The sequence below is a fragment of the Mugil cephalus genome, chromosome 14 (genome assembly GCF_022458985.1).
Source record: "Mugil cephalus isolate CIBA_MC_2020 chromosome 14, CIBA_Mcephalus_1.1, whole genome shotgun sequence".
NCBI classification, from domain to species: domain Eukaryota; kingdom Metazoa; phylum Chordata; class Actinopteri; order Mugiliformes; family Mugilidae; genus Mugil; species Mugil cephalus.
Genome location: NC_061783.1, coordinates 18634059 through 18660772, shown reverse-complemented (window position 1 = coordinate 18660772; position 26714 = coordinate 18634059). Strand labels below are relative to the sequence as shown.

Genomic DNA, 26714 nt, shown 5'->3' with positions numbered 1-26714 from the left:
CCCACAATCAGCGTATCTAAAAGCATTTACACATGTATACATTCCTGTTTTTCTAATTTATCTTGGCTGCGTCCAGTGTTAGGAAGAGTTTCAGTACGTGCTGCTTTGTGTGGTAAGAAAACTGTCTTTGTTTTGCTCATTTAATTTGGTGGTTTCTGTTAAGTGTTTGTTTCTGCAGCGATATTAGCCAGATATTAAATGAAGTTGAGCCGAGATGAAAGTTAACGTATCCATGAAAGTGGTGGAAGCTTGACGAGTAGAACACATGTGAGACTCCTGGAGGAGGAGGAGGAGGAGGTGGTGGATGGTGTTTAAAGGCCAGCAGCTGTACACAATGGTCCTTACCTGCAGTAATCGTCAGAGGCCGTGTCAGGTTTGTTAAGAGAATAACATGGGAGTGACTCATGTTCAATTTCACTGAGTCACACGTCAGCGCGGCTTGGAAAAGCTCAAGCTGGAACGGCGCGCATGTCTGAAAGTGGTTTTAAAGGAGATCATGACGGGGTTGAAAACAAACAAAAGCTGCTTGCATGCGTCTTTGAAATCCAAGCTGCCGAAAGAAACCTTAAATCTGCTTTCAGCTGAGGTAGAAGTCGCCGCGTATGCTCTGGTTTGGCTCCCACATGAAAGGGCAGGGTTAGCCGCCCGTTTCACTGCCTGCTCCTCTTCCACATCAACGCTCTCTTGTTATCACATTTCTATATCCTCATCTGCCAAACTGTCTGTGCCACTCTTTCACTTTTGCTTTTTATTCACTTACTCCGCTTTAAGCTAATCAACAACACGTGACGGTAAAAAACAAAAGAAGAAGAAGAAAGAGTCGATGCGTTTCCCTTTTAAATAAGTGTAAAAATTTATTGAAGTTTGGCCAGAATTCGGCACCCGTAGTGACAAACCATTTCACGGAAATGAAACCGAACAGACGACGGGCCAATATGGCCATCAAATCAATCACACCGTGTACAAAGAATAAATAAATAGGCGACAACATACACATAAATTAGGATAAATGCAAAGACATCTGTGTTGACATCAGTGTGAAGAAACTCCCAGCAGCTGACATACAGGAGACAACCTGTTGTGTGAATGCAGTAAATAGTTTCAGTCAGTGAAGGAAAAAAAAAAAAAAAAATGATGCGTTACATGATCTCTTTGACTTTTGAAATATAAGTAGCAGAACAGCCACGTCCGTGGTTAAACTTTCTGTAACCGAGGGATTTATATGACCTCCTCCAGCTTTATTGAAATGTTATATTGAGTCCGAAAGACTGTGATCTGTTTGTTTATTTATGTATTTTTTTTTTTGTCCCAGACATAGTCCTCCTCTCAGCTTATCTCCTGTGTCCGACCTCGTTTTTGTCCGCGCGAAGAAGTGCAGCTCAGTCGAGTTGTAGATGCAGCAGCCGTGAAGCCAGCGTGGAGGGAGCGCGCGCCGGCCTCGCGTGGGCTCTCTCCGGCGCCGTCCCTCGCTGGCTTTTTATGTTTTTTTGTTTTTTTTGGGGGGGGAGAAGGATCTTGAAAGACTCTCCTTCTCGGTGTGGAGGTGAGATGCGTCCCCCCTCAGCCTTTAGGACGCCGGGCTCTCGCCCTCCCGCGCTCGCGCCCTGTGGTGCTGTCTCGCCCTCCACTTCTCCAGCAGCAGGCGCGTTTTCAGGGCGGCCCTGAGCATCGGGGGCGACACCTGATTGCTGCTGTTGTTCCTCGTCCTGCACACAAAGACGGAAAGTGGTCAGAAATCTGAACCTTCAATCTCTCCAGGCCACATCTGATTTCAAGTTTTAAGCACTTTGCAAATTCATGCCACTTGATAGATCATCCTGACACCGCGAAGAAACTCCATTAAAGCTCCTAATGTGGAAAAACTAAGTAGTCCACTTCGCCTCTGAGCGTTTATTCCGGTCACAAGGTGTCATAATTACTAGAAAATTAATCACTTTAGTGTTAATTGTGAAATCGTTTGCCTCCCACAGGGTGTTGGTCATGCATATACCACAGAAATATTCCACCCTGCTCACGTGACCTCAGTGTTGCGTGGGGCCGTGAACGGACTTGTGCATTTATTTATTATTATATTTATTTATTTGCAGATACAATCTCAGGCCGGGTCGTCTTACCTCTTGATCCCGCCCGTGTCGGCTGCCAGCTTGTGTTTGCGCTGGGCCTCAGCGCGGCCCTCGGGGGAGCGGATCAGCGCGTCTGCGGATGCGTCACGCCTGAGAGAAAGAAGAAGGGAGAGCGCGATCACACGGTGTGTCATTTTTTTTTTTTTTTTTTTTTTAGACACGCTGTCATATACGGAGGCTGTTTCAAAAAGCTGAACGTGTCCTCACAAGTGGTTGACAACGTTAAATGATATGTCTGGGTCTGGTATCGCTCTCGGTGAATGGAGTTTGTGGTTTGTTGTTGTTGCTGCTGCGGAGTGTTTACCGGGTGTTCCGGTTACTCACCTGAGCCGGGTTTCCAGGCGGCAGAAGTCGCTGCATGTGTTGTCGTTTGTGTTGAGGCACTTGCAGCGGGGTCCCGGTCCACTGCCGGCTGCACGCCTCTTCCTGGGAGCGTTGCCCAGTCCGTAGGAGACCACACGCCTGGACAGAGTAAAAAATAATACTTATTTATATGTAATCATCAACAAAAAATAAAGCTCAGGCTAGCTTGTTTCACTTTTGTTTCATAAAATAAAACCATATAACCACATATAACCCTCATCATTATATAAACAGTTCCCAAAACTGTTTATGTAGCTTATATAGTTTGATTTTCAATAGAAAAATGCACTCATTTGCCACTTTATTAGGTACACAAGTGGAAATATGTACATTATATTATATCAGTCCTGCACCAAATCCTCCCTCATGACTTCACAGTGTTCAGTTTACAGAAACAATGAAAGAAATGCGTTTTTTCAACTCTGTGATCACTTTTTGGAGAATGAGGTTTTGTTATTTTGGTTGCCATAAGATAAAATAACACTTGACGATGCAACACAGTTAAGTTAAACAGCTTCTAAGCAAACTCAAGCTGAGATTTAGCATAAGTTCCCACCAGTCTGTCTAATGAAGTGAAAGCGGGAGAACAGTGATGTCTTACTCGGGCGTGTTGACCCAGATGATGTCCAGGTGGCAGAAGTAGACGCACTCCTTGTCCAGGAAAGTTGCGCAGGAGCAGCGTTTGGTCCGCACATGGCGCCCCTCAGTGACGGAGGCTGCGGTCGTTTCTGCACCAGGCGCCGATAGAGCTGTAATGAAATCACGCTTATCAAAAACACTGTCTGCGTGCAATTAAGTGGAGATCATGTATCAGGTGACGTCTAATCTGCACAACTGCGTTGGATTTCTTTCTTTCTTTCTTTTTACCTCGAAAGATGTATAATTAAAGTTTCATCTCTCATTGCTTATGTAATGTTTTAATTAGTCCAGGCGTGTTGTTTATGCTTATATCTAAACTGTATGAGGGTATAATTAGTTGCTTCCTTGTCACGTAAAAGTTACCTGTGCAGACAATCCAGGAGTACATCACTGATAACACGGAAATCAAAACGTATACATCCATTCTTTTTTGCGGGTTCAAAAAATAGTGCTTAAGAAAAAATTATAATCCTTCAGAAGTGAAACAAACAAAAGGCAAAAAAAGAAAAATATCAGTCCTCGGTAGAAAGTTTCAGCGAGCGTCCTCACAGATTGTCGCAGGAGCGCAGAGGCGTCCGGCTGCTGTCTCTCCTGTCAGTGCTCTCCCACATGTGCAGCTCTTTGACTTTATACGAGCGCTTCCCAGCTCCCCCCCTCCTCCTCCTCCTCCTCCTCCACCTCCTCCCCCCTTCTCCTCCTCCTCCTCCTCCTCCTGCAGCAGCAGCGCCTTACACCTTTGTTCTCTGACTTGTACCCACACAATGATGTTTGTCAGCGGTCGGCCCCTGATAAGGAGCCGCGCAGGCCTGGGCCGAGGACTTTGAGATGCCACTAGGTTGAGAGTTTAGGGGATGGAGGGGGCGGAGGGCGTGGAGGGGAGACGCGCCGGCTGCAGTGGATGCGACCTGCGCGGTGCTGAGAGGTTGTTGCGCTGGTTAGACAGCAGGGGGCAGTCAAGCGACAGGATTCAAGGTTAACGATCATGAAAATGTGTTCAGTTATTTGAAATAAAGTATGTTGAGATATGTAAAGAGGATACAGTTTACCCACTTCATTAGGTACACTAGTGTAAATTAGAGTTTAATAATATAAAAGTCCTGCACTAAATCATCCTTCAGGACTGTTTTAATTAATAGATAGATAGATAGATAGATAGATAGATAGATAGATAGATAGATAGATAGATAGATAGTTAGTTAGTTAGTTAGTTAGCTAGTTAGTTAGTTAGTTAGTTAGTTAGTTAGTTAGATAGATAGATAGATAGATAGATAGATAGATAGATAGATAGATAGATAGATCGATCACTGTAATACACAGTAAAATGGAACGACCTATATTTACACTTAAATACCACAGATGACAAACAATATTTCATTCTTTTCTGCATAACCTTGAATCTTAATTACTGCAAAACTGGTATAAATATTAATATTTAAGACACGTGAAAGAGATTTTAATACAAAACAGAAGTGTAGGAAGTAGAGAGTGGATTGATAGTAGCTTGTTATTTATTATTAATTGAGCAAAATTTGAAACATATTGACAATGAAGACCTGGCCGAGATACTAGGATGATAAAATACTAAATACAGATAGATAGATAGATAGATAGATAGATAGATAGATAGATAGATAGATAGATAGATAGATAGATAGATAGATGCTTTATTCATCCCAAAATTTCGCAGCAGCATCGTACAGGCACTCAACCCCATACATACTTTATAACAGGAAAACACAGAGTACTATATACACAATGAAAATAAGTGAATACAAAAGGAAAAAGAAATAATGTCCAGAGTGTTTTCTGTCACATACAGATGAGGAGTTGAACAGGCGCATGTCTTGAGACAGAAAAGATTCGTTCTTTGACTTGTCTGAGTCTCTTAGAGAAGGAGCTCTGTTATCTGTCTATCATCTGGTGGAGAGGCTGCTCAGGTTTATCCGTGACTGATAACAGTTTGTTTAGTGTCCTCCTCTCCACCATTACCTGAAAAGTTTCCTTTATGCAGCCAGTGACAGAGCCAGCAGAGAAAAAGTGAGCTGGCCTCAGCAGACTGGTAGAAGATCTCCAGTATCTTCAGCTTCCTCAGGACGTAGAGTGTAATGTCAAGTTTATGGTAAAACATAAACTGGATGATCATTTTTACCGGATGTAGTTTCAGGTTGTCATAATAACAGAAACATGTAAGGTTACAACTCAGTATTGAACAGTACTTCACACCACAGCCTTCAAAATAAAAGCACAGGTGAATCAACGTCTCTCTCAGTTATTTTAAACATACATTAAACCTAATAATTTTCCTAAAGCTGAGATTTGGGGCTGAATGTTGCTACTACTGTACCTAATAAAGTGGCAAGTAAGAGCATGACTGACCAAATTCAAGACTATGGTACATGTTAACACAGAATAAATAATTTGTTTCTATTTGTTGCTCAGTTAATAAAAAAAAAAAATAAAAAAATGTAATAGTTTCCACTAATAAATACTGCGATACCCTCCACCCATAATATATATTAGGTAAAGTAACATTACCTGTGTACTTCCTACACTTCTGTTTTGCATAAAAATCTCTTTCACATGCCTTAAATATTTGTTGACACCTGTTTGCACTAATTAAGATTCAAGGTCATGCAGAGAAGAACGACATATTGTTTCTCATCTGTGGTATTTAACTGTATAATTTAACTTTATTCCATTTACTAGTGTAATACAGTGATTTTTATTGCATCTTTGTCCTGATCTCGTGACCAAATCAGGGATCTTTTCACTTATATTATAACATTATAACCTCGTGTTGTTGGTCCACTCTGGGTGTAAGTTTCTCTGCTGCAAACAAGGATCATAGGGGATTTCCTGAAATCTGAGTATGAGAAATGAAAGTTTTGTTATCTGTACTATTGTATGAAAGGCTGAACCTACAACCTAATATTACATAACCAATGCAAACATCTTTATCTGTCGCCCCTGTGCTCTCGTAGATAAAATCATCCCTGTTGATTAAAAATAAATCCTAGTCCGAGCAGTAATTTGACATAATTAGGTCTTTTATTTGGGAAAAAGAGGCAGGTTAAGCTTTTTGAAAATGCCTGTCAATAAATTAAAAATATATCATGTAAAATATGTGATTGTGACCGTGCCTAAAGGTGTATCTAGTAAATAGTGACTTTAAGGGTGTGAATCCATCACACTAATTTTACATTTATATTTTTAATTTATTGACATTACTCGCGGAAGAAATCTGTTTTAGTTTAGTCAAATGAAAAGCTGGATTATATCGTGAATGATTCCATTATAAAAGCAATTAAAGGGGTTAATATGTAAATGTAAATCAATATTTATAGCCTTGATACTAGTGACTGTAAGTGCTAAACCGGTTCCAAAGTCCTTTTATTCTAATGGTTTCCCTCCACCGCCGCTCGTAACAAACTGTGGAAAACGAGCGCCGCTTCATTTCCCTAAATCACATTTGCAGACACACCGCTGTAGGCACCGGTGGAAAAATCGACCTTGTTTGTGTGTGTGTTCATGCTCAAAGTGGAAAAGTCTTAGGTAAAGTGTCTCGCTGTGGCTCCGAGGCCCCTCTAATCAGAAGCTGGTGTTAAAAGAGTTTCCACTGCTCGGGAGGAGTGGGGCTGGGAAACAGCACATCCAGGACAGAAACAATTCAGCAGAGCCACGTTAGAGGTGGACTTGGTTAAAATGTCGACCGCTCGCGTTTGCTCGATGCAGCTGCTGTGGTGCTGAGGCGATAAATGTGCTGCGAGGTTTGAGAAAGAAGCTTTTGTTCAGGCTGCTTTTATTTATTCACCCTGCAATGGCAGGAGTTGGCCTCCAGGGGTCTCTGTTCGCTTCGCTATCGCTTCACCCACAGGTTTCCATCCGCCTTCAGAGGAGGAGGGGGCTGAATGATGGTGTTTCTACTGTAGATGGATGAGTCACCGCTGAATGGGGTGGAACGAGGAGGTTATCACTGAAAACCTCTTAAGATGAGAGGGATGTTTCCCTCATTGAGGCCAGATTGCCGTGTTTTGGTCCAGGACCTCTGAGAGCTCTTTACTGCGACCGTCCTCGAGAAAATAAAATGGATTTAATTATGTCACATCAAGTGCCACTCATTCAATCTGCAAACAATGATATTTAAGGATCTTTTTATCACCGGGGGATTGACTCTGCCTCGTTACAGGAGGCGTCGCGCTGGAGGAGATTAACTCGTTTTTTTTTATTGTGAGCGGCTCAAGATTCATTGTTTATTCGGTTGTTTAACACGATCCAGTGGCCGTGCAGTTCTTTTCGTTCTGCTGTGAACATGGGGAAAGCAGAACAATACTGACGAGCACACCCACTTAAAATAGTCTTAGTGATGGTAAAGCCGCTAAAGTCTTATAACCACAACGAGCTGCTAAGTCTTACCAGCACTGACTGTAGCTCCATTTAGGCTCTGCAGAGCGTGTCAGGGAATGTTGATGGTTCAGACCTCGTCCTGCTGCTGAAAACAATTAAATATTAATAAGACTGACTTCAAAATATTGCACACAGCTCTTGTGCGCAAGGTGGGAGTATAAGTCTCGTTAGTATTTTGTGTGCTGTGTAGAAATGTGCATCTTTTACAGGTCAAAACTGTTTTGTTTTTCTATTATAAGAGAAGCACATTTGAAAAGCTAAAACCAATCAGCTGATCACTGCAGGTATAGTTGACCATTTGTTGGCCCCCGGATTGTTGTGCCGACCAAACAGAGGGCGTCAAACGGCCAGCCTTCCCAGATTAGTCAGATAAGAGCCACGAAAGGGTCATTTCCAAGAGAATCATGGTGAAAACCTGTTAACTTAATCTGTCTGATCCTATTGTGTTTTCATCCAGCTGGTGGAAAGACGAGTAATCTTTGTAGTCGTTATTTCCAACGTCTATCAACATTAGCAGGGTTGCCAGCACTCCACTATCACAGGTTTTCACTGTCCTTTATAGACCCCTGAGGTTTGTAAACCATGTGACGTTATTTGAGGGGCGGGGCCTAACTGGATGCAACACATCTCAAACACTGTAGCCTGTAAACGGTGGTTAGCATATTTCAATAGATTGTTTTTGCAAGAATTGATGAGGAAAACGCATAATTTAGAGAATATACTATTGTGTTATTTTAAAAAGTTGACTCTGACTGATGGGACTTTATTCAATGACCCCTACACTGTCACTCGCTGGATGGACGATTTGACCCATAGGGGATGAAGTCTGGTCCGTCTTTATCAAGTGAAGCCTCTTCAACAAAGATATTCCAAGAAGTAAGTGGAGCAACTGTGGAGAGTAACGTAGTAAATGCAACTTCTGCTTGGGCATCCCTGAAACACGCAACTAATGTTACGTTAGCTCGCAGTTAGCATTAGCATTTACATGTAGCAAGAATCCCCCAAATAATGATTAACTTAACGTAATTTCAGTCATGATGCATTACATATTAATCTGACCTGATATGAAGTGTTCCCGTTGATTGTCTCACTCCAATCTTTTCTTTTAATCGCTAAAAATACAGCAAGAAGCATTTTCATGGTTGAAAGTGACCGTGTTTGCATCAAGCTTTCCTCTGTTCTGCCTCCAGCTAACATCGTGACGTCACACGTAGGCCATGAAGGGGTCTACAGGAGTGGACCTGCATTGATATAGTTGGTGTAATGTAGCAGGACTTAACAGAGGCTACGAGCCCTCTGATTGGTGGTAAGCAGACCAATCAATATTACAAGTCAAAGACAGGAAGTGTCAAGGAAGCACATCAGAGACGTATTTGTAGCAGACCTCATCTATTCAGTTAGCGTTAACACCCGTAGCGCGCAACCAGTTAAATACATGTGGTGACGATGAAAGGCAATAACACATTTTAAAGGTTTATAAACAAATTTTTTACTGATACAGTTAAGAATATTGATACAGCAATGTAAAGCTACCATAATGCACATACTTATGGACTTATGAATTATAATGGGCACTAGATGGATTATAATAAATAGTTGAACACAACATCTGTACACAGAAACATCGCCCCATAATCCATAGAAATGTACATATACCAGTACAACATTTATAAGTCCATAAATTTACGAATGACAAATCCTCCAAAAAAAAAAAAAAACCTGATATTCTCCATTGCTATGCTTCTTTCTACTCGTTTTTTTTTTCTGAAATAAACACAAGCATCTACTGAATTTATAAGGAATTATATATATACAGGTTCCTAAACAAGAAACTCCATAAAGGCACAATCGTCTATACAACATGTACAAAACAAGAAGAAAAAAGAAACCGTCTGGAGTAAAAATAAAATTATTGGTCGTCATTATAATTATAACATATGATTGCACGTACAATATGAATGTCAGCATCTGTGCTTTGAAAGGTGATTTGCAAAGAAACAAACCCCTGAAAAGTGTTTTCAGTCTTACAAAGTGACAAGAATTACAAAAAAGAGAACAAGAGCTTTCCATGTGGGGGTTTTTCAGGTGGCAATGACCAGCCTGTCTTCATCGTCACTGGATGCCTCATTATAGTCATCAGTTGCCTTGTGCCAGCTGGTCACTGGCGGCTGTCTTAGAGGTGCGGGGTCATTAGCTCCTTCGGCTGTCAACTGTTTCGGACTTTCTGCTTGACGCTGCGGAGCTGGTGACGGATGCTGCTGCTGCTGCTGTGGGGATTTACCTCTCTCTTCTCTCTCCACGGTCTGTGCGAGCTCTGCTCCGCCGCTGACTCCGGGGCTCAGCCTGCTGCTGCTGTTGCTGCTGCTGCTGCTGCCCAACGTCAGCTCTGGAGAACTGCTGACCTTCAAAGGGGCGCATGGTGGAGCGGAGCCAAGCCCGTGTTCATTTTGAGATGGCTGCAACCCCCCGGGAGCTTCGGGGCTGCCCTGCCTCTCGGAGGACCCGGGGAGAGGACTGAGCGCCGACAGGGGGCTGAGGGAAGGGATGAGCGCAGGGAGGGCGATGTTAACTATTTGCAGGCCTGGGACGTGTGTCTGGGGGCCCGTGCTGTTTTGGGAGGTGGGGTTGGCAGCTAGAACCTGCAGCCCGAGGGTGGCGTTTAAGGTGAGGCCTTGCTGGGGAAGCAGCTGCGTGGATGCCAGGCCTGTGTTAGTCAGACCCATGAGGTTAAGCGTCTCCAGACCCACTTGCTGTATCGTCTGAGCCTGGAGGCCGGCGACCTGACCCAGGGGGAAGCAAGGAACGACGCTGCTGACCGGCTCCTGCACCACCAGCGGCTGGGTCTGCAAGCTCTCCGGCTGGGGCGGGGTGTTGGGGGCCGGCAACGGGCTCGTGTTCCTGTGGATGACGCTCACCGCCGGGATGGTGAGCTGGACGGGGCCCGCCTGGATTGGTACGAAGGTGGAGTAAGCCGCGAGGCCGGCGGGCACCAGCTGGATCCCTCCAACCGGGACCATGCTGTACGAGGAGCGGGAAGGCTGCTGGGAGTGCAGGGGCAGGTGGCTGAACAGGTGGGTCTCCGTTCCCGGTGTTTGGGAAACTCCCTGCAGGGGAAAGTGCGTCGGGACTTGAGAAACGTAGGAGGACGTCTGCGTGCTCCGGTCCACTGGTATACTCGACTCACTGGTCGCCACAGCAGGAGGAGTAGAAGTGTCCTGGAAAAACATGGAGAAACAATCTTATTTCTTGATTTAAACTATGTCAATAGGCTACGATGGATCAATCCAACAAGCCTGTAAGACTAGTCACCTTTTGGAAGAGAATTCACAGGAGCTTTGTGGAATTCAAATCCTCGCATGCAGGATTCAACGTAAGGGTACGGGTAGGACGGACGGGATGCAGACAAAGAAGGGTGGAAAGACACACAATGAGAATACGTGGGTCTCACCTGGCCTAGCTTGGAGCCTTTGCCTGGCACTGGGGGACTAGGGGGGACATCAAAGTCGGGGTAGTCGATGGACATCTGCCTGCATGGTGACACTGGACTCATCATGTGCACTGACTCTGTGTCTGAGGTGTAGGAGTCTGATGTGGTGGTGGTGGTTACAGGAGGAGGAGGAGGAGAGCTGGGGAAGGGCATGGGACTGTAGCAGGACCCCGAGATGGAAATCTGCTTGCTCAGGGAAACGGGGCTCATCATGGGGACAGATTCAGAGTCTGATGTGTGCGATTCAGGAGCTGGAGGCTGGGACAAGGAGAGGGACACTGTGCTGATTGACATCTGGGCTAGGAGAGCGCTAGGGGGGATGTCGGCCTCTTTGGAAGGGATGTGCTGCGGGCTGGCAGAGACGGAGGGGTTGGTGGACAGCCCAGACTCGGCCTGGCTGTCCTCCTCTTCCTCCTCGTTGTCGTCATTCTCCTCGTCGTCGGGGCCGTCGGAGTCGTCTCCGTCTGAATCTTGGCGGTCGGCGCTGCTCACCTGACTGCGATCTCCTGCAGGGCGAGAGACAACGTGTAAAGAGGTACGCCGCAGAAAAACATGAGTCATCACAGCTCTAGTTGAACGTGTCATTAAAGACCTCCCATTATCATCTAGATTTGTTTTCCCAAAGTAAGAAAATCCTCCACTTAAAATCCCATTCAGGCGGCGTTTCACACCCTACACCACCATATGCCCCTGAGCTCCATCACAGGCAGAGAGGGAAAAATAAATATGCTCAGACAAGCTTGGACCATAGAATGCTTTCAGGCAGCCTCTCTGTCTTTTTTCTAAAATTAGACGCAGCAATTTCCTCTTTCTAAACGCTGTGCATGCCGCCCACATGCGCTTTGAGTTAACAGAGGAAGAAGCTGCATTTAGAATTTCTAATTAGACCGTGGCAAAGCTATTGATCGACATAGCAACAGAGCACAAGCAGGGACAATTTGTGTTTTATATCTCATGCCATTAACAGGGGAAACTATTTAAAGAGGGGCAATCCTGTTGTTTTAAACCAAAGACGACTGCGTTAACAAGTCGACATGAAGTCACATATGTCATGATGTGAACAAACCCCCCAGATTTCACAGAGAAAATGTTAAATATTTATGATGTATTATGGCTCCTCTGCCCACAGTGACTCTACTGTATTTCCCTCTGGGATATGCTTGAGCAGTAAAGCACTGTACCAGAGTCCTCTGCATCCTGATCCTCAATGAGACCCTCGGGCACCCCCATCTCCATGCACTTCTTACTGTGCGCCTTGGATTTCATGTGCTTGGTCAGATTCCCTGCAAAAACAAGAGGCAACCAGGTCACACAGGTGGGTGGAGCTTGAACAAAAGCACAGAAGGAGTTTATGTAAGAGTGCGGTCTTTGGGCAAGCTGTACGTAAAGGGTGAGTAACTGATAAAGACATTTTTAAATGAACGTGGGCTGCTGACACCAAGTACTGTTCTGCAGTGTCGCGTGGGTAGGCAAGTTCGATAAAGAGCGGTGAATCACACTGTCTTGGTTTAAGAGATGGTGAAACAACATCTTTAATTTCATAGCTTGTAAAAGGAAGCATTAACTCTTTCAATTCAAGCACGATTAGCGTCGTTGGCTTTAAGATCAGTCTCTGCAGACGTACAGTGTCACTTAAACGTATTTGCACCACTCAGAGGTTTCGACATTTCTGCATAAAAAGTAAATAAAAACATCAACTGATTTTCATACAAGGTTGGACAGTAGACAGTGAGAACAGAAATTATGCTTGTGCTTGTTTTTTTTTTTATTAATAAATCTGTGAGGTTCAAACGTAAGAGGACCTCTAGTTGAAGTTAGCTTCCACATTAGAGTCCATCTGTTCACAAGTGTCTCCAAATCAATGTAATGAGTCTTAGGTGACGTTCAGTGCCATGTTTTTATTTAATAAAATCAGGGATTTATCACAGTCTGATCATCAAGTCTGTGGAAGTGTATGATGACATGGATGAAAGAGCTTCCTGAGGAGCTCAGAAAAAAAAGAGTTGTTGTTGATGATCTGGCTGGAAAAGGTTACAAAACCACCTCTAAAGAGTTTGGAATTCACAAATCCACAGTCAGATTGAGAAGAAATGGAGGCGATTTAAGATGCATAATAGTCTGGGAGGTCCCAAAAGAAGCCAGGGTAACTTCTGAGTAGCTAAAGACGTCTTTCACATTAAACTAATGAACCACTATGGTGTGAGTGGCTAAAATGTTTTACCTGTCTGCAGTTTGATCAACATCGTGTAGAGAAGATAGAAGAAGATACAATACTATCGGGAAAATGTTTTGTGGACAGATGACACCAAAATAGAATTATTTTACATAAATTAGAGACTCATGTCTTTATCGACAATTCTGAGGGGTGCAAATCTTTTTAAGTGACACTGATCCATGATGGGTTAGTTACAAGTATGTATGTTGCATTGACAATGCAAGGAACATTACAATTAGAGAAATCCCATAGATAGCTGTATGTCTTTTTGTGTATTTAAGGGAAGGGAAATTTAAGGAACAAGACATTTAAAATGACTGTTTTGTGCGTGTCTGTATTTAAAGATATGACACTAACCCTTGGTCTTGAAGGAGAAGTTGCAGTGGACACAGTGGTATGGCCGGACATCAGAGTGGGTGCGGATGTGTTTGCGCAACATGCTGGGCTTCTTGCAACGAATCCCACATTCCTCACAGATGTATTTACCCCGTCCACGCCCACGTACGTAAACATACTCCTCATTAGATTTGTATCTGTGGGTTTGCAATGTAATCATTAAGGGACATACACTGAAAAAAAGTACTCATTTAAAACAAAATGAATGATTGGTTTATTAACTGGTTTGAATCGTACCCGCCGTCAAATATTTTGACCCGTCTCGGTTCCGTTGCAGAGGCCAAGTCCTTGTCCGAATCGTTGCTGGCCTGAGTTTCTGGTTGCACTTTACTTCTGGTTTCAACTGATACAGACTTCTGGGTTATTGGCACCTGCATGAAGAATTGATCGTCTTTAGTGACCTCATTCAACAAATGAGGCAGGAATGTAACATGCATACTTTTCGTAGTTCTTACCTTGGACATGACCTCTTTCAGTTTGCCTGAATAAGACAAGATATCGGATTTCCCGCAGGTTTTTATGGCTGAGGTGTAGTGTATTTTCTTGGTGCTCTGCTTGGAGTCAAACAGAGACATGACCACCTTGGTGGGCAAGCCCAGCGGGTTGGGGTTGTTGGGGTTGACTGTCCAGGAAGCGTACGCCGAAGTCTTGAAGTCAGTCTGTGGAACATGAAGGGGTTTCCTCTTCATCAGGAAACACCATGTGAAAGTGGTGGCAGTCTTCAGGCTGGGGAAAGACAGGCGGTGGCTGTCTTTTGTGTTAACCACAGACACAGATGTGGTCAGTTTCACCTGACCGCCGTGGAAGCTTGAGGGCCTGATTGGAGATTTGGAAGGAGTCCATCTCGATTCCTCAGCTTTCTCTTGGGCCTTTAGAGTATTGTTGCTTGGCATGGAGGTGCCCTGGCTTCCAGGTGTTGTATTCAGGGCAGGACCTGTCTCCTCGTGAATAACTGTTCTTGTGTCTTTTTCCAGCCCAGTGCTGTCAGGTGACATCGGTTTAACATCATCAGTAGCCTCAGAGTCCTTCTCCCCATCTGATTTAACCTGGGGCAGAGGTGGAGCCTCAGTTTCAATGGGACTATCCACTGGTTCTGTTGTGCAAACCTGCCTAACGAGTGTCAGCTTCCGTTGTCGGGTCACCTCTGACATCTTGGAATTAAGATAATTGACCGACCTGCCATCGGTTAGACAAGCCACACCGTGCTCATCCTTAGCCCGCTTTTGGTGCTTCTCCATGTATATGTCCAGGCTGTTGGCGGGTGACAGCATTCGTTTACTCGAAGCTGTTGGTTCCTGCTGTGGGCATAGAGTTACTGATGCCAGCTTCTGTGTGCAATGCAAAGATCCAAGAGAAGGTGTCGGTTCTCCTGTATGATTATGAGTGCTCACTGTTTGAGTTCTGTCTGTCTTTGCAGTTGGTACAGCATGAGTATCACCCTCTACACTGTGACTGGATGGCAAGAGATTTTTACTGGACATAGAGGGAGGTAAGTGCATTTGCTCGTGTGTTATCAGGATCTGTGGCAGTGGTAAAGCACCTGTGTGGGTTTGATCAAACAGGTCTCTTTGCTGTTCACCTGACAAAACAACAGTCTGTGTCTTAATGTCAGAGGACTGCTGATTATGTTGAGCAACATAAACATTTTGGATTGCATCTGATGATTTGGAAATGTTCAACATTGGATTGGCAATAGGTATTGTCAAAACTGGCAAGGCTATCTGAGTTCCCTGTGTGCTGGAGAAAGAAAATGTTTGGCTGGTTCTCAGAGCGGGACACTGTAGTTGGTATTTGGGCACAAAACTTTTCTTTTCTTCAGAGTCAACTGGTTTGTTTTTAATATTCTCGCGACAAACTGAGATCTGGTTGAGTGGCTTTTGTAACTTTTGGCAAATTTGAACTCTTGATGTTTGATGCCAAGGGTGTGGAAGGCCATGGACTTGAGCTTGCTGGGTTGGGCTACCCAAATTAATGCTTTGCACCATTTGCTCATTCTTTTGTAATGGTGCTTCACCAGTTTGCAGAATGAAAGGCTGAGCTATAGCGCGCCTATTGGCAATGTGAATCTGATGGGATCTATTGTGTGTAAAAGAGCTTACATTTGCAATTAGAGGTTTATCTAGAGGTTGGACAGCTTTTCGAACAGGTTGCTGACTCTCTGGGCCTATCTTTAAGGACATCTGCCGAACTAATGGCCCCCGCCTCCTTTCAATAAGTGGCACCTGGGAGATTTGGGCACTTTTTGGCTGACCAACAGGAGACAGAGACCTACTGGGAGATACGTTTCCGCAGTCAAAGGACTTGCTACGGTAGTCACATGAAATCTCCACAGAGGGTTGAGTACAAGTGATCTGTTCAGATGCGGCACGCCTCATAATTCCTGGCACGCCAAGGGTGTTGAAGGCGGCTGGTAAACAGTGAGGTTCAGGAATCTTGCCAACGCACTCCCCTCTGGAAGGACTCTCTGACCTAGATGGCTCATCTCTGTCAAAAGAGGCCGAGATGCTGGAGCAACGAGAAAGACTACTGTCCCTGCTGAGGCTTTGTGTGAGGCTGGACTCAAAACTGGATTCACCTGATGAGTGGTCCATTTGGGCCAGGCGAATCCTTTTCTTCTTAGGGGGAAGTTTCTCTGCAGGTAACTTTGACAAACTCTCACTTCTCTGAGGCCAGCTGAACTGATCTGCAGGCTTATCTCCTGGCTCAGTAGTCTGTGTTTCATGTTCTCTGTCAGGCTCCTCTGTGACCAAAATCTCTGGGACTTGGATGTTGTTTTGGCGAACAAGGCGAGATTGATGGACGGGAGTGGAGCTTTCAACAGCTGCTGCCACTGTGCCATCAGTGCTCTGCTCCTTCCTTTGTTTTCCATAGTCAACACTCTTGGGGTGGGATATTTTTTCATGGTAACTGTCAGCTGAGACACCTGCTGTTACGTCTGTTTTGGATTTATTAAGGGAATCCTTCTCCATACTGTCAACAGGAGAGACCCTGTCGATAGACTCTGTCTCAAAGGAATTGGGTCTGCTCAGCGAGTTGGTGTGTCTAATGACTGATGTACCGCTGCCTTGTCTTTGCATTTCTCCTTTAGTAGAGGTGCTCATCTGGGTCTCCCGTATTGGTGACAGTCGGGAATCAGCCGCATTGACGCCTCTTGCTACAAGTTGAATCTGAGGTAGCTTTGACTGGTTGTTTTTGGGCTGTATGTCTACGATTAGAGGAGGCTGAGAAAAAGTCCTGTTTGTCATAGCTGATGGTAGCTCAAAACTGACTGAGCAAGGTGGAATGGTATCCGTTGGAGACTGATCATCCTCGTCACCAACACTTTTCATTTTTCTTCTCTTCCTAATTGACGTTTGTTGATCCAATATTCCTGGACCACCGGTCGATCTAGCAACCATGGGCTGCTGTACGCTAACATGAAGTACATCCTGTTCCGTTTCTTTGACAGGCGTAGGCTTATTTTTTGGACCATGGAGCTCAGAGCAGTAGTATTTCTTATGCTTTTGAAAATTCTCTAACTTTCTGTACCGGTTACGACAGGTTTCACACTCATACATTGTGCCTTTATTCTGCTGAGGCTTTCTGTTTCTGTCCTGATTGTGTTCAAATGATCTGCTTCTCTGCATCAGTTCTGCAGAATTGCTTGGACCGTGATAGCCCTCATCCATGGAACGAACAGTTGGGAGGCAGTGCCCCTCAGTCGTGGAGAAGTCTTCCACGGCCACTTGTCTGACTAAGGTGCGAGGATGTATTGCAGGATTTGGGGTGGATGGGGCCGATGAAAATACATCATCATTCAGTGAACTAATTTTGTCATCAAATGAATGGTAAATGCGCAAAGGATGGGGTGTGGGAGGCACATTAAGGGGAACAACAGAGTGTCCGGGTGTCGTAGGCATAGAGTTGCTCCTTGTTATTGGCAAACAGTCCATTGGCGGGTACTGAGAAGGTACAGAGAGAAGAAATACTGGCTTTGATTTATCTGTGGGAGTGAACGGGGACTTTGGGATGTCTGAGCTGGAACTTGACCTTCTCCCAATTGGTTTGAGATCAAACTGAAAAGAGTCTTTGAATATGTACGATTTAGGAGAGTCTATGCTACCTCTCCTTGAGAGGGAGGTCCTTCTTGGCTTCACACTGTCCAGCTGCTTGTTGTCAACTACTGCCTCATTGTCAGATATCAACTTTGAAATGTGTTCTTCCAAAGAGCGTGCACTGGCTTCTAATGGTGGCCGCATCTGTCCTTCTGTGGCGCGTGGCCTTTGCTCAGTTGCTACATGCATCACTGTAGCGACTACAGCAGGAACGTTGGGAAGATTCTTGGCAATATCAATGTCCACTGGTGGAGTTATTTTTACAAACGGACTGGGTGGACTCATGGCCTGATCAGCACTTTCAGAGCGTGAGAAGTAGCCAGAGTCTGTACTTCCCAAGCTGCGGGGACTAAGGAGACACTTGGGCTGTTGCTGCTGAGAAAAGTCTGTTGCTTGTTGCCGCTGAAGCTGTGCGTGTCCACTTAACAGCGGAGACTTGCACTGTTGGTCTTCATCTTCACTCACGGTGTCTAGTGAGGGATTTGTACCATCCACCTCTTTCAGAGACGACAGGACTGTGATGCTCGACCTCAGATTTGCAGTTTGGAAGTCTCGTTGCCGTTGTGCTGCAGCTTGCTCAGGTGCTGCGCCTGTAACTCTCGGACTGTCCGCCCTCAGAGGCGAGACATTTACTGGGTACACGACAACTTTTGGAAGAGCTGCCGTCACTTTAGGCTCGTGTGCCCTCTGACCCGGGGATGATTTGATTGACTCAAACACACCCGATGAGTCTGCTTCTCCATGGCTTGCTTGTGTTGTGTACACACCCTGTAAACTAGTTTCAGACAAAGCTGCCACGCTGCTCTGCGACGAGTCAGGGTCCAAGTCTGCAGTGCTACCTTCCTCATCGCTGTCCCCGCTGTCCTCTGCCTCTGAATGCGTTCCGGCGGCTTTATCAGATTCTTGAGATAGCGACCCACCTCCAGATTCAGAGCGTGCAATGAGACCCAGTTTTATAGCATGAGCATGTGATTTCTTGTGCTTGTACAGGTTGCTCTTGGTTTTAAACGAGAAGCCACATGTAACACAGGGATATGGCCTCTCTCCTGTGTGAGACCTGATGTGTTTGAGCAGCACACTGGGTTTTGCACACGCCCGTTTACAGTACTCACAAACATACTTTCCTGGCTTCTTAGGTTTTTGGTCTTTAGAAACCTGTTCAGCATTAAAGTTCACTACAGTGGTCATCTGGACCTGGTTGTTACCCGGTGTAACTGGGACCTGAATGGTGCTGGGAACACTTGCAGAGAGGGACTGGCATGTGTGCACAACTGGTGGTTGGCTTTGCGGCAAAGCATTGGAGCCGGAAGGAACAGGGGCATGGGTTATAGTGGATGGTCCAGTACTAAAGTTCATGTGCAGGCTAGGCTTTTCTGGGTTTGACGCAATGGGCATAAACTGTGTTGCAGCAAGCGGAGAGTTACCCTGTGTGGACGTCTGCACATTTCCCTGTAGTGGTGCTGCAATGCCAATAAAGTTGCCTTGTTTGTCAATGTAGTAGGTCTGCATGTGGGAAGGTTGCGTCTGGAGACCAATGTTGACAGCTGGCATTGTTGTTACTTCACCACTGCTTTGAGCATGAAGAGCTGCAGCTGGTTTAGCAATGGCTGTGGCCTGCAAGGAGTGTTTCCTCTCAGCCAGAGTACTAAAGTCAGGCTCCATGGCCTTAAGTAGGACATCAAGCGGAGCACTGCTGTGGTAGGGTTCTCCCTCAAAGCTGGGGTCCTGGCTCTCGCTCCCTTTGGGCTGGGTCACTTCAGCAGTAATCAAAGAGCACTCCTCACCATCTGTGGCCTCAAGTGACGTTTTCTCCTGCTTTAACCTTTCAGCATCCGTGGAAAATGACCCCCTCTCAGGGGACGCTGCAACTGGTTGGGCATACTGTGCGTCTCTTTTTCCACTGGGTGATGTGGCAGGGTTGTGGGAAGGACTGTTGGAAGAGGAGGAGCAGGAAGGTGTAGTTTCCTGGGACGATGACCCGTGGAGAATAGTTTCAGATGTTTTCACTTGCAGGGGCTTCTTCACTGGAGATTTGGGGATTTTCTTAAGTTGATTCTCTGCAACAACCTTTTTCCTCTTGAGGCCTTTTATGTTATCTGCATTTCTTCGACTGCTTTCAGAAAGCCCTGTGGAGAAAGACAGAAATAAGAAACAGAGTTGGTACAGTAACACCATCTCTTCACAGCTGTGCTGTACCAACACCGTAAAGACTGAGCTCCATCAAGAAAATAAATACTATTTCTGCTGCTGCTAACAGTTGAAATTAATTTTAATTTAAGTTATAGCTCCAGTGACAGTTTATGTTATTCTAATGCATTTTATATTTAATCTTAGGGATCTTATGTTTAGGTATTTAATAGTTTAGTGCATATTTAAATAAAATATTAAAAAATTGATTCATAAATAAGAAAACAACAGGTGGAGTTTTCTTCCTAATAACAAACATTTTAATACGTCTCAAACATATATAATCTACTTTAGGATTCAATTAAGTTTAACAGAGTATTTATCATTTATAACCTGATTTATGAATGTTTTCCACACAAAAAAGACAACATTAAGGCATGAAATTGTACTTATTATAAAATGATATACGTCCCACTAAAGTGAGTATAAGTATAAACATGCACAACTTTTTGTGTGTTTTACGCTGCTCAACTACTGTAAAAAGTGGCGTCTTTCACATGTTTATGTATCAAATTAAAATATTTCAATGACAGTGAAATGTGATTATTAAATTGATTTGTCACATCTATTTAATAGCTGCAACAAAAAGGTAATCTCGCACTGAAGCTGAATTCTTTTAGCTTTAATCAGTTCATCAGTTAATGCCACTAATTTGCCACATCATCCTACCCGTAACTTATTAGCCATATGAGTAATGGAGGAATGTTTCTCTCAAAAACGTCACAGACAAAGAAGTACAGAACATGCTTGCAAAACTGCATTCTTATTATAATAGGAGCAGTGTTTTTAAGAGGGCGCACCCATACTGTGGTGTCCCGTAATTTAGTGCCCTGCAATAGAGATTCAAGCGAGTGTTTTTAAAGGGCATGTTGCGTAAGGTTAGCAGTGCCCTGTCACAGTTTCCTGGCTTATGTAGGTGTTTCCCAAGATGAGGTCAGGGTTCCTTCAAGGCCTTCGCGGCATAATTAGATTGAGGAACGCCTCGTCTTTACAGAAGTTAATCTGTTCTCCACGCAAACTTTGAAGCGGGGAGGCTTTAAAAGACACACACACACTAATGGAACATGGACTATTCTGAAAGACATTTTAAAAATAACATATTTGAGCTACAGTTGAAGGACATGGGAAAAAGATTAGTCTACAAAACAGGACTCTGGGACTTAACCACAAGTTTTCCATCATAAAAAGTAAACAAGCGTTATTGGTGAGCCTGTGTCTTCTGGTAGGAAGAAAAAGATACTTTCAGATAAAAATTTAATTTATCCAATCATCACATTTTGTCAGCCACTGGGTAAACCCTGACATATTTTTATTCCACACCATAATCTCCCCATAACTGTGTGACCATATAATTATTTTAAAGTGAAATACACCTCACCTCATGAGAATTAACTTCTTCCTTGTGGTGGGCAGATTAACCCATGCGTTCAGTACCTGGTGTACTCTTTCTATTTAGCGTCTCCACCCAATCAGCATAATCACCAGCAGATAATTCAATCAAAGCTCGATGTCCTGTAAATAAGCTGTGCGTTTCATTTAAAAGCACAACGCTGCGGCGGCGATGAGGTAAGCACTGCAGGTTAATTCTCAGCCACGGCTTAAACAAACTGGCTTTTCTATTTGAGTGTAGTTACTTAACAACTCGCCCAACACATAAAACAGTTCTTTATATGTTCAGAGTCCGTGCATTTTTTTTTAGATGCCATTTAAAAACAGAAACTTAAGCTGGAAAAACTGCTGCTATTTTAATTTATTTTTTTAAATAAAAAAAAAAACTACTTTCTTTTATTCTTTACTTTAAAACAAAAAAGGAGAAAGTTAATATTAGATGTAAACTGTGTCATAAAGTCTAATATTGCATCTGAATATTAGCTGTAAATGCTTCTTCTTCCCCAACAAAATCTTCTGGTTTTATGTGCATCAAATAATTAATCAAAGGTATTTTTTTATTCAGACCGACTATTATCGCACATACTGCATATGATTAAAACAGAAAAAAAATGACAGGAGCTCATGCAAAAATATAAAAACAATATTCACCCAGGAATAAAAAATAAAACTACATCAACATTATTGGAAACTCACTATTTTCTCTAGAAACAAAAGTACATTTTACACATCTCTTACCTTTCTCTGGGCCTTTGGGATCTTTAAGCTCCTTCTGTGCCTCCTCAATTTTATCTGTAACACAAGAGCAGAAACCATTTTAGCGTCGGAGGAGTGCGCCGCATGGCTGAGGCGGTGCAGAAATGTAACTAATGATACTGGGGATGCTTCCCACTCGGCTGCAGCGGGATGAAGGTCTTTCAAATGAAAAACAGACCTTCTTCCACAGCAGAGAGCGTTCCACTCCGTTCCATTATGGAAACTACAGCAATCACGAAGGGGGCGCACACTAAAACACAATCACACAGGCACACCCACTTTATAGGAATAACTGGGAGTGTGTTTACAAACGAAAGGTAAATGTCCGTGGGTTCGCGGGGAACGACACATCCACTCAAACGCCCCAGTCATCACCAGGTGAACAACCTGTTTCTGTATGAAGCGTATGGATGTGTGGGAGATGGTGTTACTCTAATCAATATTAATTATATGCGCTCACTCGTTCCCTCTGGTTTCTCACTACTAGCTCAAATTAAACAGAAGGTGAACTTCTCATTTTTTTTAAATTTCTCCTCCATTGTCTCTTTAACTTTGACAGCTTTGTTTTGCAGCGAGTGTGTGCGTGCGACCCACATTTTCCAGCGCCGCTGTAGCATGACCATGGAAACTGGACGGAAAAAAAAAAAGAAAGAAAAAAAAAAAAACAGCCGAGGCTTCTCTGCCCCGCATGTGACATTAAAGAGTGCGAGACCGGTCCTGGAGGGGCCGACGAAGAGCTGCAGCTTTTTGCCCTAGTTTGCATCAGCGTTAATGGAGGGTGAAAGAGGATGTTCTTCTGTGGTTCCCAAATTCACAGCGCAGTGCTGGGAATACTCAGAGGAGGGGGTGCACACACACTACAGAGGAGGTCAAGGGATTATGTCATATTGTGTGTGTGTGTGCGTTACTATAGTCACACCCTTCCCTATCTTTCTCTCTGTATTACATCCCAGGCGCACGCCGTGGATTACATAACGCGTCCCCACCCCTTTGTGCTGCCGTGGAGCAAAACAAAGGCACCCTGCCAGCAGAAACACAGCAACCGAGACACATGAGGAGAGGGGCAGAGTGTTTGTTTATGAGCGCGTCTCTGACAGAAAGAAGGTAGAGAAGGGAGAGGTATGTGCGTCTGCTCTGTTTACATGTAAAAATCGCGTGAACGCCCTTCGGCGTCTGAAAAAAAAAAAGAGAGACGGCTTCCGTTTTCTTGGCGTGGCGCATTTCTCTCCCGCACAGAGATGATCCCGAAAGCTTCCCTCAGAGTCACGGCTCGACCTCACGGCTTCCTCCTGTGCGCGGCTGCGTTACTGCGAAAAGCGATTTGAGATAATGAACGCTTATTTTAGTGGCTGGAGGTAGATCTGTTCGCTAGCATACGCTTCGTTGTTTGCACAGCTTGGTACACATGTCTCGTATTAGACCGCACTGGCAAACCAAAGCGCAAGTGATTACTGCCCACCAAAAATCATATTAGCGGTTGTGTGCGGTGGGAGACGAGAGTGGCAGCGATTATAGATCATATTCCTCTTCTTACATAACAAGCCACAAACAAGACCCCTCACGCTGAAGGACGCCCATGAAGCTTGGGAGAGGAACAGGAAACACCAGCTCAACGAGTGGAAAGACACGAAGCAGCGCAACCTTTGGGCTCTAAGGCAGAGGGGACTGATTACAGGGACGCTCACATTTCCTTCATTATTCGCTGAGGTGGTGGTGGTGGTCGACATATTTCACTGCTGAGTTTGTGGAGATTCGTCCAACCATCTGAAAGCTGTGTAATTGTCCCGTAACCACGGAAAACAACAAGAGGAATCCACCACAAACGTTGCAGCTGATGGAAACCAGAGCGAACACGACCACAGAGTCTGAGGGAACCTGGAGGAGGCCCCGGCTTCGGCCTGATTCATAGGACGCACTGCAAGGCTCCATGACAAAATAAGTGATCCTTAAAGGCACGTTGAACTACTTGGCTACTTGGTGTTATTGGCCAAAACCGATCACATGATCCGTCTGAAGCTTCTTCTTCTTCAAAAAAGAAGAAAATTTATTATAGTGTGTGTTGTTTTTTTCAGTTAATCAGGAATATTGAGCCTGGAAATGACATAAAGCAGCACAACGTACACACTTGTAACAGTTCTACTTAACTGTGAAATAAAACATTTGTTTTCGTAAATGTGTCCAGAGCAACAAACGCAGGGGGGTGAAACGCGGGATCGAGCTTCTCCCTCGGGCCTCGCGGTGGTCGACTCATCGGTCTTTGATCCGCGCAACGTGACAGGATCTGAGGATGCGCCGGGGTCGGGGCCCGAGTGGGCAGGTGCATGTCAATTAATCAGGAGTTTGTGGGCGATGGAGTCTTTGCTTGTCGCTGCCATGACAACCACAAATCTTTTGCTGCTGCTGCTGCATCCTCCCCCCCTCCTCCTCCCTGCGTCTTCCAGCCCACTCCTCTCTGTCACTCTGTGCGCGCTGTCGAGGATGAGTGGGAAATGTGATTACTTGGACCCCGAGGGCAAAACTGACGTAATCGCACAGGAAAACGTGTGCTTTTTAATCCCCGTCCGTCCCCCCCAAAACCACCCCCCCCCATCCCCGTCCAACGTCTCCTGATGTGAGTTTACGACCCATCAGCTGCGTCCATTAAGGCCTCTGACAATCGGTGAAGACGGCAACAGAGACACAGATTCACATCACGTGCTAACGAGCGGTAACTTTGTCTAAAGAAAAATGAGATCACGTTACAGGTTCCTGCTGAGAGACGGAGAGAGAGAGAGAGAGAGCGGAAAAGAAAAAAAGGGGGGGAGGAGGATTCCACGCCGCAAGCTCGTAACACATTCACATTTTTTTTTTTTTTTTTTTTTTTGTCAACAGCCTGCCCTGCTGGGCCTCACCACGGCAGACAGCGACCATCAACACAGTGGCAGCTTTTCATGTCAACCATATGTCCAACGTTCGCATGTTTCAGATGGCACAAACCGTTTGGCTTCAGCTCCCCTGTGAGCATCAAAGATATGAGGGGAGGGAGGAGGGGAGGGGGGCAAAAACAGCATCTGTGAGGGAGTGAAGCTGCACTAGAGTACCAACAACAACAACAACAACACAACTGGACCACAGCTCATACAATACACTATATATTTAGAGGAGAGTTTTAAAGGGTCAAGTCGTTTATCTGATCAAACTAAACGAAGAGAGGAAAAGAGGAGGAGGAGGAGGAGGGAAGTGCAAGGAGAGGACAAGGAGGAGGAGAGTGGAAAAAAAAGAGGGAGAGGAGAGTGCAAGGAAAGGACAACGGGAGAAGAAAAGAAAAAAAAAAGGGGGGGAAAGGAGAAGTGTGTGGGAGGATGATTAAAATAAGAGAAGAAGAAGAAAGAGGTGAAAACGGAGGAGAGAGGGAGAGAAGTGAAGCGATGCCTCAGCAGGATGGAGATGACGAGATGGGAGTTGGCAGCTGCCTCTTCTTCGCTGTCGCTGTGCGGGAGGGAGATGGAGGTTATGTAACCGGAGCACCTCCACCAGCCGGGCTGCACCCGCCCGACATCAAACGCACCCTCACGCTCTCTCTCTCTCTCTCTCTCTCACTGACAAGGTCATTTCCAACTAAATAACCAGCCGATAAAAAGTCACTGCATCAGTTCAGGACGTTCATCAAAAGCATTTACTTTTCTCCCATTTTACAGCGATTTGAATAACTGATCAGTTGGTTGTAGATTAAACTACAGTTTCCAGCTCAAACAAAGAGACAAACATCCTCTTTCACACACAAAAACCTCTTAAATTTGAAGATTTTCTCTTCTTTCGTAGTAAATTTTGTGTTTTTTTTTTTTGTTTTTTCCCCTGCAAACATCCAGAGGACATCAGCCGATTAATTATTCTACAGCTTTCTGTCATTTTTTACGGAGCAAATAATTGATTAATCAACAAAGTGTTTAGCTATAATGACAAGAGCGATCATTAGTCGCGGCCCTGCTGTACAAAGCCTCTCCTAAGAGTGTTTTAATGTCGTTAGCTCTGATCACAGGCGTATAAATAGACAGAAATTGACGTGTTGCCAGTTGCGGCAGCTGTAGCACAGAGCCAAATACTGTGATAACATCCAGTCGGTCCTTTCATGTAATTACAGTTTTGTATAACAGAGGCAGAAACGATAGTGTCTCCTTTTCCTGCAGATCTCTCACATGATAGTGACGCTAGAATTACAAGATGGACGCCTCCTCCTGTCGTGGTCAGAAGTGGATGATCTTATCTGGGCTTTTCTTCCTGTGGCCCCCCGTGTTTTTTTTTGTTTTTTTTCTGCAGCCCTCAGCAGCTGACAGACGCAATAAGTGGCCGTAAGGGTTACTGTCAGCATCTGACACATACTTTATCTCCGCGGACACGCCCGTGGAAAGATAAAGCCAGCGGCCCTCGGAGGAGGGGGAGGGAGGTGAGGTGAGTTGAGGCGAGGTAAGGCGAGGTAAGGCGAGCCCCGCTCTGAAAGCAGAGACGGTGGACGAAACGATGATGCACAGCGGAGGAATCCCCCCGCAATAACCGAGAGTGTCCCATTACCCTGCAGTCCATCATCGTCAGTCAGCTCAGAGCCAACCACTCTGTGACTTCCTGTCTCAGTCCTCCCCTTCGCATTAGATCACTCCATCAGATCTAATCAGCGCTAAAGAGAT

General features: G+C 44.8%; 2 protein-coding genes across 7 annotated transcripts in view; both read right to left on the bottom strand.

Moving 5' to 3' along the window:
• Positions 1-834: 834 nt before the first annotated feature.
• edn1 (endothelin 1) lies at positions 835-3748 on the bottom strand. The gene is made up of 5 exons (XM_047605260.1): positions 3489-3748; positions 3088-3235; positions 2448-2585; positions 2115-2213; positions 835-1706 (listed from the first exon to the last, which is right to left on the bottom strand). Exons 1-5 carry the CDS (start codon positions 3547-3549, stop codon positions 1568-1570), a joined length of 585 nt encoding a protein of 194 aa, XP_047461216.1. The 5' UTR covers positions 3550-3748; the 3' UTR covers positions 835-1567.
• A 5245-nt stretch (positions 3749-8993) lies between these two features.
• The window catches only part of hivep1 (HIVEP zinc finger 1), a 52222-nt gene continuing 34501 nt past the window's right edge, over positions 8994-26714 (bottom strand). For 4 of the 6 annotated variants that reach the window (XM_047605863.1, XM_047605865.1, XM_047605864.1 and 1 more), the window contains 7 exons: positions 22036-22089; positions 14083-19847; positions 13865-13998; positions 13589-13764; positions 12198-12299; positions 10978-11522; positions 8994-10744 (listed from right to left, as the gene is read on the bottom strand). In XM_047605863.1, the coding sequence (XP_047461819.1) occupies positions 9611-10744; positions 10978-11522; positions 12198-12299; positions 13589-13764; positions 13865-13998; positions 14083-19847; positions 22036-22089 (7910 nt within the window). In that variant the 3' untranslated portion in view covers positions 8994-9610. Of the gene's footprint in view, positions 10745-10838; positions 11523-12197; positions 12300-13588; positions 13765-13864; positions 13999-14082; positions 19848-22035; positions 22090-22231; positions 22284-26714 lie in introns of those variants that run through there. The other 2 variants (XM_047605866.1, XM_047605869.1) reach the window with 2 other exon arrangements.

What these genes read in the sequence shown, in the direction of transcription:
- edn1 (XM_047605260.1), bottom strand. Translation starts at nt 3,549, where the DNA reads ATGGATGTATACGTTTTGATTTCCGTGTTATCAGTGATGTACTCCTGG. An exon ending in CTCCTGGATTGTCTGCACAG is followed by an intron (nt 3,236 to 3,488) that starts GTAACTTTTACG and finishes ATTTCATTACAG; the next exon opens with CTCTATCGGCGCCTGGTGCA. An exon ending in CGCCTGGAAACCCGGCTCAG is followed by an intron (nt 2,214 to 2,447) that starts GTGAGTAACCGG and finishes TCTTTCTCTCAG; the next exon opens with GCGTGACGCATCCGCAGACG.